At 46.5% G+C, this 17,524-nt stretch overlaps 1 protein-coding gene across 2 annotated transcripts in view; it reads right to left on the bottom strand.

Moving 5' to 3' along the window:
• Nucleotides 1-155: 155 nt before the first annotated feature.
• LOC149366609 (dynamin-binding protein-like) overlaps nucleotides 156-17,524 on the bottom strand; it is a 63,788-nt gene continuing 46,419 nt past the window's right edge. For both annotated transcript variants that reach the window (XM_089551463.1, XM_089551469.1), the window contains exons 18-23: nucleotides 17,122-17,304; nucleotides 14,642-14,878; nucleotides 12,824-13,013; nucleotides 11,073-11,262; nucleotides 8,710-9,352; nucleotides 156-6,883 (exon numbers count right to left, since the gene is read on the bottom strand). In XM_089551463.1, the coding sequence (XP_089407589.1) occupies nucleotides 6,698-6,883; nucleotides 8,710-9,352; nucleotides 11,073-11,262; nucleotides 12,824-13,013; nucleotides 14,642-14,878; nucleotides 17,122-17,304 (1,629 nt within the window). In that variant the 3' untranslated portion in view covers nucleotides 156-6,697. The remainder of the gene's footprint in view (nucleotides 6,884-8,709; nucleotides 9,353-11,072; nucleotides 11,263-12,823; nucleotides 13,014-14,641; nucleotides 14,879-17,121; nucleotides 17,305-17,524) is intronic.

Genomic DNA, 17,524 nt, shown 5'->3' with positions numbered 1-17,524 from the left:
TAACATGTACTACCATCTTAGAACATTACCACTGGTCCAAACAGTAATTAAAAACGTGCACTTAAGCTTACCGCGATATGGAGCGCGTAATCGACGGCAAGCCTTTCTAATGTGGCTCGCTTTCGATGGGGCAGAATAGCAGACGAACTCTGGTGTCGCTGTTTTTTCGAAATGCTCGTTTATTAAATACCAGTTTGTCAGATCAACACAGATATTCCAAGTGTGAACAAATATTCACAAGTTTGCTGGCGCGTACTGAGCAACCGCGGAAAGAAAACAACAAAACAAAACAGCATCAACCTAACAACGCAACGAAGTGAAAGTGAAACCAAAAGTAATGAGTCAGCTGAGACGCGTTCAAACGTCCATGTGAACGTTACTAAGGGCAGCGTCAAATACATCCAAAAACTAGGTCTACTTAGGTTATCTAGAGGTACAACGCTATAAGTACATCAGACTCTTGACTGGCTTGTGACTTTCACTTGTGAGGAAAATGCGCGACAATGCACATGTACCGAAAGTTGCGATAAGTGTCGCACACATGAGCACAATGTGTTAAATCGCCTACAAGTTGAAAAGTGAGCTCATTTGCTTTTCGTTTACAAGACGCATCAGCCATACAGGTACATTCATGAATGCATATATATATAGATATATGTATATATTTATGAACCACTATATAGCTACCTTGAAGCCATGTAATGCCCCACTCGTGCATTAGCGTACAGAACTCGTAGACTCGCAGTATCACAGTGTTAACACACAAAAAAAGTAATATTTTCGTTTCAACCTACAAAGGGTGGAGTGTCAATACTATCAGCCTGTCAGACATACAAATATGGAAAGCACAATGGTCACAGTCCTCTGCTTTAATGCCACTTCATTGCCTACAAGAAGCACTCTCGCTTTAATTTTCAGTAAGTGATGAGATTCGTTATTACCAAGAGTTTAACAAGAGACTACAGAATACAGTATACAAATTCCCTATGCAAAATGACTGACTGGTCTAGCCTATTCAAAGTGCCATTATTTTTTTTACTACGGAGTAGATTTGTACCCTACTCCCCTAATGGTCAAATCAGAATCCGAAAAGAACAGCAGAGCTGAATAAAAGTAAATGTAACATGACAGTCTGCAAAGCGCACAGAACAATACTTTTCCTGGCATCAAAAATTTGCACATCCTTGACCATTTCACACATGGCTTACAAGATACGAAATTTTCCTATGCTGCACCAACTATAGGCTGGTTAGAAATTCAAACCAAAATGCGCACCTAAAACGAGCACGCTAACTGTTGGTAGGGCAGGTAGCTTCAAAACAAAAAATTCGGCACTCAAAGAAAAATAAAGATGAGTATTGTGTTAAATAACAAAAACAAAATAATCTGTAACACAGCAACAAGAAAAAAGCTGCCTGCAGGTGCATTCCCCTAGGGTGCGTGCGAAATTCAGCGCACACATAACACATTAAGGCTCAAGAATATTGATTGTGGAATGATAAATGACCCGTGCTACAGAAAACACGTTATCAAACAAGTCCACTTTGAAGGACACAGGTAACTGAGATTACATAACATGTAAAATAACTTTTGCAACATCTGAATGTAAATATTTTCCTTTTGTTTCAGTACGTGACAATCCCAGATCCTGTTAATAACATACCCTGGCGAAAATCTGTCCCAGCCCAACTGGTTTATGGAACAATTTCCAGTTGGTTCCAATTGGAACAACTGGGACCCAGCTAGTTCCAACTGGAACCAAGTGGAAATTGTTCCATAAACCAGTTGGGCTGGGAAAGATTTTCGCCAGGGTAATACCGCCCACACATGTAGACAGTAAAAGCAGCACATAGCCTCTGCATGTGTTATAACATACATTCAAGTGTGACATGCGAGATGCTGGGTATAAAGGTCACTGTAAAAAAAATGATAAAAAAACTAACTCTTACATCTGACGATGGCCAAGTTCTGAGGGCTATGGATCCTTCTATGAAGTTTCATTCATCGTCTTTTTCGCACCAGTGACATCAAAACTAGCTGCCTTACACATAGTGCAGCGGAACGGAAAACGGTGATCCAACATGCAAGAGACTGAAATAACTTGGGTTATCCCAGAGTAGTGAATAAAAAACTGGGCAAATAAAGCGTTTCTGGAAACAAGATGAAAAAGTCATCGCATGGATGTAGAGCTTCTTATGACTTTATGCTCTCAACTTAGCAGCCTGGCTACTGTTCAGTTGCTGAAACTCAATGCATCGCATTTCACACAACTGTCTCCGACTCCTGCGAGCTTTCTTCAAGTGGACTGAAAGCTATCAGACAATGATATGACAGAAAGAATGTGATCCTAGATAGCAACTCAAAGTAAGCTGTCAGGTGACCACACAAAAAAAGGTGGCAACCACACGAAGAAGCCATATGGGAATAACTGTGTTTCTCCCAATATCAGTCAAAGCATATGCACTGATGACATTTCGTGTCGCTGGCTATAGTCCTCAGAATGTAACTGCATAGAAAAAGATAAATAAAAATTGCAAGCGTCCTGTTCCTCAAGTACAGGCACGCCCAGAGGGCAAGGACTAAGTGAAATTGGTAGGCAATGTACAAATTCTGTGAGTAAACTTTGCATACAAGTTCACCTTGCCCTATTCACCAGCTGATCTAAAGCTAACAACACAAGTTGGAGCCATTGGTGGATTGGAATAAACACAATACAGTTTAGCAATTTTTTGGCTGGCTGTGACACGTGCGATTGGTGCATGAGATGACTTAAGACAGCTTTGATTTTAAGGCTCAATTAGCAGCCAATGAAGAGTGCAGTCCCTACAATGCCAAAGACAGAGTTTGACAACAGAAATCTCTTGGTAGCAGTGCAATGACTGTATGGGAAAGTATGGAAACCGCATATGGTCACTTCATATTGGAGCTAGTGTTTGAGGGAACGGTCATGCATGTCACCCTGTAGCCCATGCAAATACGCGATTCGTCTCTTGAAAAGCATCTTCAAAGACGAACACACAGCAGCTTTACAAGCAATTACGGCTGAGCAAAACACCACGAAACACCTGTGCGCATCTTCTGAACCAAACATTTCAAGCAAACAGGATGACAAAAGAGAAGCCGACTGCCGGGAAGCATTTGAATTTCAAGAATGGTGAGCCTTGACGCCGCCTATCATACTGAATCTGTATAAAGTCACGTACCTAGCAGCCCGTGCTCCACACTTCAGTGGCATAATGTTCATCTTGTCCTGTTCCTTGCTCTGAAGTTAGCACACTCCAATATAGTAAGATCAGCTTGACTCCAGAATCCTTTATTTTTCTGTATGCTTTGCCACCATTTCTTGAAATTACTTCAACTTATTTGCAGAGTTTCCATGGTTAAGACGCATAAATGCGACATCCTTTACCATTCAGTTCTTAGCCAACAACACCTGCGTTGGTCCTCTCCATGGTCATCGAGCTTGCAATGTGTTCACTATGTTTTGGCAATGCGCATGAACCTGCTCAACTTTCCACTCTTCTAAAATTTACTTCATGCAAGTTTTGGGCTTAGCATAGATGTGTGTTGATAACTACCCTTTGTTCCTGCCTACATCTAAACACTTTGAGGTACTGCGCGACAAAGAAATGAACACAGTAAGAGCACCATGACAAACACGTTTCACCCTGTATACAAGACATGAACATGTTACCAGGAATCCACTTTCTTGGCTGCAAAATTCCTTCAAAGACTTATGATTCAGTTCTGGAAATTTAAACAGCACAACATATTTCGACAGATACGCAGAAACACATGATAGGACGGGCGACAGCGCCCGTCCCGTCACGTCTTTCTGCGTATTCGTCTAAATATGTAGCGCTGTTTAAATTTCAAGAAAAGAAAATGCATAGCCAACTAGCCCCACAACATGATTTATGATTCAGCTCCAAAGAAGAGACAATGTAACTAAAAAAAAACAAGTAATAAACAAGTGGGCATTTAAACACGCAAAACAATCCGAGTTTTCCGACAACAGAACGGAACCTTTTCAATCAGTTTGTGATAGGCAAAATGCCAACCGAATGTAACTGGTACATAGTATCAATAGTGCTGCCATTATTAACTGCTTAAACAGAATAAGCGACCTTGCGGGCCTACTTTCCAATCTTGTTCTTAAACTTCTCATTAAATGACCTGTAACATTCTTCAGCTGCCCGACCCTGCAAGGCCCGCCAAAAAATCATTAAAGAATAGGCAAATTCACGGTAAAGCCTACAGCACCAAATTCGGTCAGCACCACGCAATAAGCATTTGGCGAGAGAACCTTTAGCACAGTTGTCACAGTGACGTGAGTAGCCCAAGTGGGTAGCCCTGGTGACACTTCGTGGTGCCACAGTATCCAAAAAAACTGAGAAACTCTTGATTCCTTCTCCTTCAGAACTTTTACAAACAGTTTTCAAATTTACCTGACATTCGCCTATACACAATCTCATGTTCTGCACACATGCAACGATAGAGTGCACAAACTTCTAGCTGAGCCTCCTGGCTCGTCTCGACGTTTTTTAAACGGTGAATTGGGCTCCAAAAACATCTCAGAGTGCAACCTAAAAGGTAATACACATCCCGAAGAGAATGGTGAATGATTTTCATGCAGATAACCGTAGGCTAAGGGAAAAAAAAAAGGACAAAGGAGAAACCGATATTCAGTGAGTGGTTTAAATGGTGGTCTTGGCTCAAAAGCATCTCAGAATGCAACCTAAAAAAAAAACAACAACCCCAGATGTAAATGATAAAGATTTATGTGTCCTGTTACTGCTTTGTTCTTTAAGAAGAAAGGCATGAAAAAGTATCGGTAAAAGGTGGACTCGAGCAGCTGCCTTACGCATTCAAAAACACAATGCTGATCCATAGCACTGCAAGAGCGATGGAAATGGCTGCTTTTAGTTGTGCTCCTGCCAGTTCTCACAAATACTGCATTTTTGTGCATGGACAGAACAAAAGATTGCGCGATGGTGAATGTCGGGTTCCAAATTCCACACTCCGCTTTCTTTGTTTTGAGTGAGGAAAGTGCATTAGCTGTCGATATCAACAACCTTGGAATACGTCAATGATACAAGTGGAAGTTTGTGGGTGCCAGCTTCCATCGACACTGCAAGCGAGACTCGATTTAGCTGCCGCATTTAGCTCATTCATCATTTTAGCGCAAACACGACGGGACACAGAAAGAAAGGAATACAAACATGAACGCCTCTGTCTTTCTTTCTATGTCCTGTCGTGTTTGCGCTATAATGATGAATACTTTGTCAGAAAACCAACCAGCCCAACATCTAACTCTTTCAAAGCACATTTAGCTTGCATAACTCTTCTTGCTTGAGCCTCTTCAAAACGTACAATACTTTGAATTTGACTTGCATGTTCTACAGATCCTTACGAAACCTATGAGAGTGACATGTAGTAAATATTAAGCACAAATACACCTTTCAATGATGGAAGATGCTGAATTTTTTTTTTTTACACGAAGAGAAATTAGTTCACGGATCACAAATCCCAAAATACACACTGCTGCAGGAAAATGTTGAAAGCGCCTCCCTTACGAATGAGTTATCAACCAATTCACAAAGGTACAAGTCTAAATGATGTGCAAGTGCACATCGCATGTAAGAGAGTTCAGTAGAGTTTCGCTTCTGCTTCAGTATCGCTTGTCAACAGTGGTGCAGCTGATGCAACAATTTTGTGCCAATGTAAGCAAAGCAAGAATGGCGTTAGTGTAGTCATTAGTTTGCATCTCACCAATAGGACCAATTAATTGGCAGCTTGCAGATCCTCAGTGTCAAACACGGGTTGACGAGTAGATGGCATGGCTCAGAAACAATGACGCGAGCGAAATATTTCTCGCGCTCGGCCAAGAACAAAGTGAGCTGCACGAGACGAAGGCAAAGCAAGTTTTGGGGCAGCACTTGGTGAATTTGGCTCCAAACACCATTAGAGGCAGAAAAAAATTTTTAAACAAGCAGAGTTACTCCGGCCGTACAGCACCAGCAATGATTACAGGAGCGGAAACATTGAATGCAACTCTAAACGCTCCGAGCGGCACAGACGCTGGCAGCAAAAGAACCACAGGGCATACTTTGGCAGTGACAGCAACACACAGGTAGGACGAATGGAGTGTAAAAAAATCTTCGGACACCACCGGTAGTTGAAACGGTGGGTTAGTGGCCCAGGGAGGTTCCAACCAAAGTCCTGAAAGTGGCGCCAGTCAACACCGGCGCTCAGCGGATGTGGTAGCTTGGTTCAACAATGTGATGTGGCAAGCATCTACGCATGCTATCAGCACAAGAGAGCGAGGCTCAAACCGTTGGAGACCGACGCAGTGACGGCTGCCACCAAGATTAAAACCGCGGCACGAATCGCCAGTTCAACGAGTGTCTACAACCGGTTTCAATTCTCACGTCCTTCGACCAGAAATTCTGGAAACTTGGCTCCTATCACAGCCTGGAACAAAGCGCAACACCGGAGCTCTACGTCGCTGGCTCCACTGGTTCCTGTTACTGGCTCCTGTCACCGGATATTCCGCTTCTGTCACCAGACATTCCGCTTCTGTCACCGAATATTCCGCTTCTGTCACCGAATATTCCGCTCCTGTCACTGGCTCCTGTTACCGGCTCCTTCTCGACAAGGGGGAGGCTGTAGAAGAGGGCGTCGTGTGGCAGTGATGTTACAGTGCGTAGCGGTGCAGGTAGTTTCCAGGCACGTAGCCCTGGTTGCCATGGCGATCCTGGACAAACCACCACTCGGGGTTGGCGTGCAGGTCGCACCGGTGGATCACGAGCAGCACCTGTCCCTGGGCAACGCTCAGCTGGTGGGGACCGGCTGCCGAGAATGGGTACACCGCGTAGTAGTACTGCGTGTAGGGAAAACGGAGCACTTTTGGGTTTCCATTTCGTGCGAGAAACACAAGCACTTTTTCGCACCATGTAAAGCGGTGCAATCATCACCATCATCATCACTGGCTGGATTATGTCTCTCCCAAAGCTCTTCAATTGATTCTAGATTCAACTGATTCTGTCTTGCGCTAGATGCAACTACCGCTTACCACCAAGCTTCCTAATCTCATCTCTGTGCCAGCTTTCAGGTGCGCCCCCCGCCTACACACTGCCTCCCTTCGAATCCACCCTGCCACTCCAACAGAACATTGGTTACTTCTACTCAGCATTACATATCCTGCCAAGATCCATTTTTTTCCATGAATCACACAAGGATGAATGTATGGCGGTAAAAATAGATGGACGTCTTAAAGGTGCACTGAAGAGGATTCTGAACTTGTCTTTTTGCTGCGGGAACTCGATCTACACGTTCCTAGCATTCTTAGAAACTGCAACTTATTGCGCTGTATGGCCGATTTCCCGAATTAAATCGAATTAACGTCCGGCTCCCGCCCTTTTTTTTTAATTCTGCCTCGTACGATGGGCGGAGTCGACCAACGCGTGAAGTTCCTTTCAGCCAGCTCCGTGGAGGCTTTGCTTTCGCTTTATTTTGTTTTTTAGGTTTCCATGAATAAATAGTTTCATTCGCAGATAATATAGCCGCAAAATAAGCCCGCAGAAATAAAAATACGCGCGGACTATTTGCTACTACGGACTACTACGTATTACTCCGCCGATGGCAGAGCGGCAAGCCGCCACGGGACTGGCTGAAAGGCACTCCACGCGTTGGTCGACTCCGCCCACCGTACGAGGGAGAATTAAAAAAAAAGGGCGGGAGCCGGACGTTAATTCGATTTTATTTGGGAAATCGGCCACAAGGGCAATAAGTCGCAGTTTCTAAGAATGCTAGGAACGTGCAGATCGAGTTCCCGCGGCAAAAAGACAAGTTCAGATTCCTCTTCAGTGCACCTTTAAAGACCTTGCAAAGAAAATTTAGCTAACGGTTAAACTAGTATGTTAGTAGCTAGACAAGAACAATAATTACTACACCAGCAACTAACATTCTCACAATTCAAACCAAACGAAGTTTCAACTTGAAGAAGCTTGACAACACCCCATGCTACACTTGCCTTCTTTTGGAATTCACTCGGTTGCCCTAAGGACCCACTGGCTATGTTCCCTTTGCCCTACAAGTTCTGTCCATGCCCATTTCTTCTTGTTCTCAGCCAGGCTATATCTTAAATTCGTGCTTATTCCTTCATCTGCTTTGGTCTGCTGCTATTTTTTAGTGCTACCTCCATCATATTCCGTTCTACTTGCTGCAGTATCCTCTGCTACTGCAACCAGACTGCAGTGAACTAAGAAGACACACTGGTGCTGCCATCATGGCAAACCCATCAATCACCTCTCTTCTGCGCCGTGAAAGAGAAGGAGACAAAAACAAAAGAGCAGGAAAGCAATCCACAAGAAGGAACCGGTGAAATAAAGGTTTGGTTTATGGTTTATGGGTGCTTAACGTCCCAAAGCGACTCAGGCTATGAGGGACTCCGTAGTGAAGGGCTCCGGAAATTTCGACCACCTGAGGAGCACTGGCAGCGTACAGTACACGGGTCTCTAGAATTTTGCCTCCATCGAAATTCAACCGCCGCGGCCGGGATCGAACCCGTGTCTTTCGGATCAGCAGCCGAGCACCATAACCACTGAGCCACTGTGGCGGCAATAAAGAAGTGGTTGGTATCAAGACTTACGACTGCCTACATCACTGTCTCTGTGCTTTACATGCATGCCAAAAAAACAGTCTCACCTCGTTGACAAGAGGAGGGTTGCCAGCTGCAGACATTCCCAGGGCATCCAGGTTTCCGTAGCGGGAGCCCCCCTCGCCACCCGTCTCGGCCTCCGTCCGCTTCTGCGGCGCTGCCACCGTGCCACCGACCTTACTCCCGCCCGAGGAGAGTGGGTCGAACTCGAGGTTCGCGTACCTGGAGCCAGTCGTCTCCGGCTCCTGGATCGGCGAGCCGATGGACGGACCACTCTCTTCCGGAATCTCTTCGTAGGTATGACGTTGTGCATCGCCGGATGCAAAGGTGTAGTTGTAAGCCGACACGCCACTTTTCATGGCAGTTCCCGAGACACTCCCCGCCGTGTTATTCGCAGGCTTGCCGTGACTCGCCGTCAGCTGCCCTTGAAAGCCCTGACCGGGGTCACCGGAATCCGCAGAAACAGTTGGCAATGTCGCAGACGGAGGAACGGAAGATGAAGACTGAGCAGCTGTCGGCGCAGCGGAAGAAGGAGCTGGTGTTGGCACCAAAGTATTTGCATAGCTCGGATTGTAGCTTGTGTTTACAGCTTGGGCTGGAACCAGGTTCTGTGCTGAAGCAGTAGGCTGGCGCGCCGTGCCTCCGGTGGGTGCCAGCGGCCGTGAAATCTCGGCATATGTGTACGGTTTCCTGCAACGGTTTACAACAGAGGTGCACATTGTAAAAGCATGCAGGTGTCTGGGAAGTTTAAGTATGGCACAAAGACTGACCAGTATAAAGCCTTTAGTTGTCATCTCAAACCCAATGTCAACACAATAAAACACAATACTCAGGCAACGCAGGTAATTGGCCCAATATTGCAAATGGATGGTCTCACTCCGATCCTTTGCCAATACGTTTCCAATATTGGGCCAATTACCTGTGCTGCATGGGAGGTATAAGCTAAACTAGTTATATTTCTTTGAATGGCGGCCTTCTAAAATGCACTGTAATGTATGTACTGGTGTTATAACACACCTGGAAAAAAAACTACACATACGCTTTGCTCACCCTTTCTCTCAAAAAAACTACAAAAAGCAAGCGCAGCACTGAGTCAGAGTCACAACTTGGGTATCAGCTCTGACCCAAACACTGCACGCGCACAACAGATGGGCATGCCCATTCTGTTTCACACGAAGCACGCATCATGTTAGGAACTACACACATAAGTGGTGTGCCTCAAAAAGCGCATCACTTCGCCGAGAATCGCTTGTACTTCTCCAAGCTTCAGTGAGGGTTTTGACAAAATCATGGGGCGGTATAAGACGATAGGCTTGCCACTGCAAATCATGGACAAGGCTGTCAGACGTTCAGCTGCTGAACCCTCTGATTACAATTTGCACGGATAACGAACTACTTTTTCAGGCGCGGATGGAGTCGGAGCAAATAGACAAGCCAGGTATGCATCGCTCCGTTGAATGTCACTCTTACTCCTCGAAATCTCAGTGAGAGGCAGGATGAAAATATTGCGCAAGGTAAGATGAAGTTCAGGATGTTGTCAGTCCCGACATTTAAGCTCTGTCCAAAAGAAAGATGCCTGCCTTTACTTAGAACATATAATGAACTACTTCTCAGGTGCACATGTGGCCAGCGTGAAGAGGCATGCTAGCTTTGGCAGCATTGCGTGCTACGTATTCAACGGAGCAATAAGCAGCTTACTGGTAGCTCCAATATTCTAATGCGACTCCAGAATGAAGTGGCCGTAGCCCCTCCAAAAAAGGGCCTCCAATTGAAGACATTGATCCACCGTCATGAAGCAGCATCCGCAGCACACCAGCTAACATGCACGCACTGGCTAGTGGCCATGGCAGGTGCATGCTAGAAAATGCACGGCGGTTCAGCGTGACATCGTAACAGCTAGCTGACACCACTGGTTGGAGGGCCTTTTTTGAGGGGGCAATTACAGTCTTATTCTCGAGTTGTATCTGGCTACAGTAAAATCCACAGCCCTTTGATTGCACCAGTTGCAACATTCCCCACAAACCTCAAGCGTCGAAATCCTGTGCTCTAATCCAATTGGTGGGCCATCACACCACAGGCAGCATTTCAATAAACTGCCCAAAGTTGTTCAACACATTGATACAGCAAAGAAAGAACAAGTACAGGACAATGCCAATAGCCGCTAGGTACGCTCACAGGCAATGCTACAATCTGCGAACCTTCAGAAGCTGGTCACAGGTTCTCGAAGGAGCCTGAACCGGAGTTTCCCAACTGGCAGGATTAGAGAACTCCGAGTCGAATCAGTTACTCGGAGGCAATCTCACAGCCTGTGGAGCTCTAAATCGCGGTTCAATATGTACAGGGTGTATTTATGAAGCATGCAGCCTGCAGGCAGGCTTTCAGCCTCTCCAAGTTCCAGTGAGACACCGACCTCTCTTCCGCAGGCTCCGTTGCTGGGGTCGGAGTCCGGGGTCGTAGGGGGTCGGTGGCGCTGTAAGGTGGCGGCGGGTCGTACCCGACCACTGGTGGCTGAGGCGAAACGCGGAGATGCTGCGAGACTGGGCGCCCTTGTGGCCTGTGCAGTGGTCGCAGGAACTTGGCAGCCACAAAGCCCTTCGTTGCTGCAAAGACGATTTGCTTGATCAGGGATAAGAGCTTGTCAGTTCTAACTTCAACGATCGGAAAAAATGTTCGAGTTTTCTGAAAGCTCGAATTATCGAATGACCCCGAAAAATATCTGTCAAGATCTCCTTGCATCACGGTAAATTTATTCAGAGAAAGATTGGTCGATGGTTGCCGAATTATGAGATGAGAACAGCACGGCAGTGTCAAATTTTTTGCGCTCCAATCCATGCTTTATTGTGTTCATTTTGTCAGGAGTACTGAAAAACCACTGCTCCAAAATCGCAAAGGCCTCCCCGGAATCGTTCACAATGCAACGAGGTGGAGCTCCATCGCTACTGCGTCACACACCCCACAAGCATCTCATATGAGGAGGCGTCACAGCACAAACAGCGGACGGCCCGTAACAGTAACAGGCGCGAGTGTACAGGTTCAGTGCACTGGAAGAAGGAAATGGCTCAGCGGTGCCAAAGCGAGAAACCATCACCGTGGCAGCTGTCAGTTCAATTAATGATTGGTCGTGAGGGGCTGCTCATGAAGAGCGACATGGGTCGCACAGGCCCCACCGCTGGAAGCACCTGCCATCGCAGGGCAGTGGCGCATCGCTTAACCACTGCACCACTGCGGAAGGAGTGGTGTGAGGAATGCCAGAGATCTATGAATGTAGAGAATGACCACTTCCACATATATGGGCATTAGCCCATTAATGCTATCGCGCCATACCCTTAAGGAGGAGCTTCAATGTCTCCTCAAGTTTTTCCTGCCCGCGAAGATGTCATAGCGGCTGCAAAGGGGCGGTTCGATGCACAACCACAGTCCTTTTTCCTGAAGTGCCTAGAGAAGTTGCAGGGCAGATGTAGAAAGTGCGTTCACCTTCGAGGCGAATATGCTCAATAACTGGAGAGTTTCATTCCTGTACCATTACATCTTCTCGGTAAAAAATTCAGGGGGCACTTTGATGATCTAAAGTGCGTGAGGCAAAAGCCTTTCCTTGCAGCTTTGGCTGCTACTGTTGATGCATCTGATGACTAACTAGCCATGACTGACTAGTCATGACTGGTTAATGACTAGTTAGTCATGACTGGTTAATGACTGGTTAGTAATGACTAGTTAATTAATGATCTAATTAGTCATGATTAATTAACGACTAATCAGTTGATGACTCATTAATGACTAGTTGTTCATGACTACTTAGTTGACTAGTTTACGACTAGTTAGTCCTGACTTGTGACTAGTAATGACTAGTTATGCTTTTCACTTCAGATGTAACGGACTGACAGACTGAGTCATGGCCGCGAGTATGAGCCATTAAGTCTTTCACCTTAAAAACTCTGAACTCATCAGCATCCCTTTGTACTGTATGCCGCACAGCTAAGCACAAACGGGGTTTCAGCTCCTCGCCAATGACTGTTACCATTTTCTTCTTCAGCTCCTTTTCACACCTTCTGGTGCTGCACAGCATTGCGTCACACAAGGTGCGGCCTAATTTGTAAGGTACTACCACCTCGCGTGCTAATATCTGGACTGAGTGCACAGTGACTCTGCCGGAACGGCGCTCACCTCCGTTGTCGACGAACCACCGCTCGGTGTTCCCCATGGGGTCCTGCTGCTTGACCACGCCGACCACATCGCCAGCGCGGAGGTTGATGTCCAGGATGTCAGAGGAGGCGTAGTCCTCAGCCACCGTGAAGGTGAACTCCATGGGATAGCTGGAGCGTATGAACGTCCGCTGCATCTCCGTCTGGGGCTCCTGCAGGAAGCGGAAGAAAGGGGCAGAAAGTTTTGCCACATGCGATGCAATATCTCAAACACCCCACGTGCACAGAAGCCTTCGTGTGGCTTATTATTGTCTGCAGAGAAATAAGTCCAATAAAAGTCTGAGCAGTGGTTTTGCGTAGACAGATTGCCTGGCACGTAGACAAAACTGCCACACCGGTCTGTTCTCTGAATCAAATTAAAAATGCTGTGCACAGCAACAGCAGCAGAATAAGGAATGGAGGCAAAGATCTAGTGCACATCTTGGAGGTGCACCAACACTCGATGGGTGCCTAAGGTCAAGAAAATACATTAGCAGATGTGGGCGCCACAATTGTGTAGTGTACAAAGGACACACACACACAATTTCTTTCCAAGGACAAATACTGGTTTCATTTTATATCCATCCCAAGCACTCCTAATGGCCACAGCCAATAAAAAAAAGTTCCCAAAGACTAGCAAAAAAAAAAAAGATGATAGGGCATTCATGAAGCCTTACAAAAGCTTCATTGTCAGCTGCTGAATGGTCATGGTCATGCGTAACTTAGGTTTATGGGGGTTTAACGTCCCAAAGCAACTCAGGCTATGAGAGGTGCCGTAGTGAAGGGCTCTGGAAATTTCGACTGCCTGGGGATCTTTAACGTGCACTGACATCGCACAGCACACGCGCCTCTAGAATTTCGCCTCCATCGAAATTCAGCCGCCGCGGCCGGGATCGAACCCGCGTCTTTCGGGTCAGCAGCCGAGCGCCGTAACCACTGAGCCACTGCGGCGGCTCCACCATACGTAACTATAATGGCCAACATGAACCACTTGAAATTATTAGGTCACATGAGTGCAATTGAATGAGTGAGACAGAATAAATTAGTGCCAGTCATCATGCCTTTAAGGGGGGGACGAGGGTCTTAAAACTAACTTTTTTATTTATGGCTAGAATCTCAAGAAATTTTGCACACATATGTGTCTTTCTCTTCTGATTCCAAAAAACGTAGTCATAATTGAGCTGGTGGTTTTAGATCTCACGAAGTCTAGAATGTAATTAGGTAATTGCTTATGCAGCTTTAATGCATGTTCTCATTGCATTTTATTGCTTTTATTTATATGAATTGATAGCCAGAGAGTTCTCATGCCCGATGACATTCTTCGTTTTTCTCTAAAGGCATGTCATCCTGACATACTATGTCGAGAGTGAGAGGTTCCAGTATTTTACACTGCAACTCGTTAAGCTAATTGCAAATTGCTAGTTATACGTGGCTTAAACAAAAAAAGTAAGAATGTCACCGGGTATGGGAACTCTCTGGCTATCGATTCATGTAATTAAAAGCAGCAAAATGTAATGAGAAAGCTCATTAAAGCTGCGAAAGAAATTACCTAATTACACTCTAAAATTTAAGATAACTTTTGATCTAAGACCACCAGCTCAATTATGACTACATTTTTGAAATCACAAGAGAGAAACACATCTGTGTGCAAAACTTCATCAGATTCTAGCCACAAATAAAAAGGTCAGTTTTAAGACCCTCGTCCCCCCTTAAGCCACAGGTTAGAACTGCCATGCAAAGGTGACCATTTTCAGGAGCACAAGCAACCCCCGAGTGGCCTGAAGCGCTTTCGTCAGCTCACCGCTTTGCTGGGGATGGACGAGACGGCCGGGCCCAGGCCCAGGCGGGCGGCCATCTTGGCCCCAGCACCCCTGGTCAGGGTTCCCCCTCCCCCATCGACCTTGGCCAGCAGCGCAGCAAAGAGGTTGTTCTCACTGGCGCTGGGCTCCGCCGCGAGGGTCTTCAACACCAGGCTGTGCTTGATGCGGAAGTTCTCCAACACGTTGCTGCTGCCCTTGGCGCTCAGCATCATGGGAAGCTGGGGGGGGGGGGGGGGGGGGGGGGAACGGGGGAGGAGGGAGTGGCACGTGTAAATGACGCTGTGGTGACCCAGTGGTTATGGCACTCTACAACACAGTCCTCTCTTCCCTCCCCACCCCCACTTTTATTCCTATTTTATTCCTATTTTCTTCCCATTTCATTCCTATTTTATTTATTCCTCACACATCATATGACTGGAAATATGACTGGAACCACCTTCCTTCTTCAGTTGCCACAATTCCTGACCCTGTATTGTTTCGGACTGCTGTTACTGCTTCTATTAAATGATATATTGAGTTTAATACTTATTCTGACTTATTTATGTTTTGGCAATTTATTGTTCTCTGCTGTTATGTGTATTTTCAGTGTTATTATGTATTACCCCCTCCCCTCTGCAATGCTTTGCCTGAGGGTAAAGTAAATAAAAAATAAATAAACAATAAAAAAAGCGGCTTGGGAGACCTTCCTCCTCGAGTGCGACGGCGCAAGCTGCCCTCGCACACCGGGCTCGTGAGGCGGCGGAATCTTGCGGCATCCCAGAGTAGGGACGCAGACCAAGAAGATGCCAGCATTCACTATCTGCGCCGGCTCATCTTCTACATTTGTTTATTGACGGTTTGCTCTTCTACTCAGAGCATGGTTGAGGGTTTGATCCCAACCCTGGTGGCCACATTTCTATCGAGGCAAAACGAAAAAAGAAAAAGAAAACGCTGACATTGAGTACTGGCAGCATGGTAAGAAACAATGAGTGGTTGAAATTATTCGTGAGCCCTATACTATGCATGTAGCCTGATCAAGAAGACCAGGCTAGGTTCATTCATGAGCACTGTGCTAGTCACCCTGTCATGATTATTAATTATTATTATTATCAGATAGTCAAACAGCACTCAGACAAGTGGGAAGGAGCAGTACCAAGCAGTGCCAACGTCAGAGACCTTCAAGGCATGAACACACCACCGGAAAAAATGCACGCAGCACACAGCCAACACCAAAATATGCACTGCGAAAGCTTCCAAACGGGAGGTTTTTCTGCTGCGTGGCGAATGGGTCGCAGGGCCATTTTTTGTGGCTTGCCACATGGCACGTAGCGGGGACACCAATGAGAGGCGTCCAACTTAGCCAGGTGGAAAGAGTCAGCACCACACATCTCTCGGTTCTTACTGAAGTCACCTTCCGCTGGCCTTCCAGCGGCGACGGCGGAACTGTGGACACTCCTCCGGAAGTGTGGACCTTGAGTGGCTTCTCATCGAGAAAGCTTTGACGTGACTGGTGCGGTGACATTTATCTGCGTACTCCTCGCCGCCAGTAAGGCCGTGCCTTTTGCGGCACACGCTGCGACCTTAGTGGCGTGCTGTGCACTTTTCCACTGGCCTGCCCAAAACTTTACCCAATTCAAAACAACCAGTCGGCATCGCTCAACTACCACACCACAGCGACAGGCGTACCACAGGAGAAGACGGTAGGGAAAAAAAAAGAAAGAGTAAAATTGACAGAGACATGGGCTACAGTCATGCCACTGACATTCCCCTGAACAAATACGTACAACAGTGGCCAATCACACCAGACTAGGCCTGGACTTCAGCGCTAAAAATCATGAAACGGTCTCTCAAAGCAAAGGGCACCTCACATGCTAAGTGCACCGCAACAAAGCATCGAGACATTACACAGGTTCCTCCAAACATCTGTCACCATCCCATACTACACTTTGTTTTCAGTAATTTTCTCCAACCTGCAAAGACAAGTGGCCAAGCTGTGAAAAGTTTTTGTGGGAAAACTCAAAGCTCTCCAGGCAAACATCACCTTATACTTCGAATATGGCCACTCCCAGCTTGGCTCATCAGTCAAAGATGAAGGATACAAAGCCATAACAACTTGTCTGGTTCTTCATTCTAGTCCCCATTTAGAGCACTACACTGGTGGCACTGGTAAAGCGCTTTAGTCGAATACTTGACTAACAGAACAGTGGCAAATCAGCAGCATAAACTACCCAAGTAGCGCAAGTAATTGGCCAATAATGGACATGAATGGCTTCACGATGGTCCTATGTAGGGACCGGCCTTTGCAGACACATTTCCAATATTTGGCTGATTAGCTGTGGTAGGTCTCCTCCTATGACAGAGAATGAGCACTGTGGCTTCTGCTAACAAGCTGCACTCTGACGCTGTTTTGTCGAGCCCTGCAATCAAGATAGACAGTAACAAGGCGCAACCTCCCTCTGCTGCTTCTATGGGTGACCCTCACCTCCATGAGGTTGAGCAGCTCGTGCGTCGTGCGGCCGATGAAGGTCTTGCGGGCGCGCAGGAACTCCTGCACGCACAGCTGCAACACCTCCCGCACGATGCCGCACAGCTTGGGCAGCTCGTCGAGCAGCTGCGCGTTGAGCGCACTGTACGTGTTCTTGGCCAACTGCTGCTCGTCCGACAGCTGCAGACAAGTACATCGCCATCAGGACACCCTCCTCCGCTGACGACAGGCGAGCGCGGAAGAAGCTCTCAATTCTCTCTCAGACGGACACTACTCCAGGTTACAGCTCCCTAACACAGTCCGGGAAACCTCAACGATAGGTCGTGCAATGCTAAAACAACGACTGAGCACAGAAGAATGGTCAAGACAGCAAACTGGTATGGTTTGATTTGGTTTATGG

This window comes from Amblyomma mixtum, chromosome 1, assembly GCF_055824585.1.
Source record: "Amblyomma mixtum isolate Tamu chromosome 1, ASM5582458v1, whole genome shotgun sequence".
Lineage (NCBI taxonomy): Eukaryota > Metazoa > Arthropoda > Arachnida > Ixodida > Ixodidae > Amblyomma > Amblyomma mixtum.
Note: the sequence above shows the minus strand (reverse complement) of the source record. Positions and strands in the feature narration are given on the sequence as shown.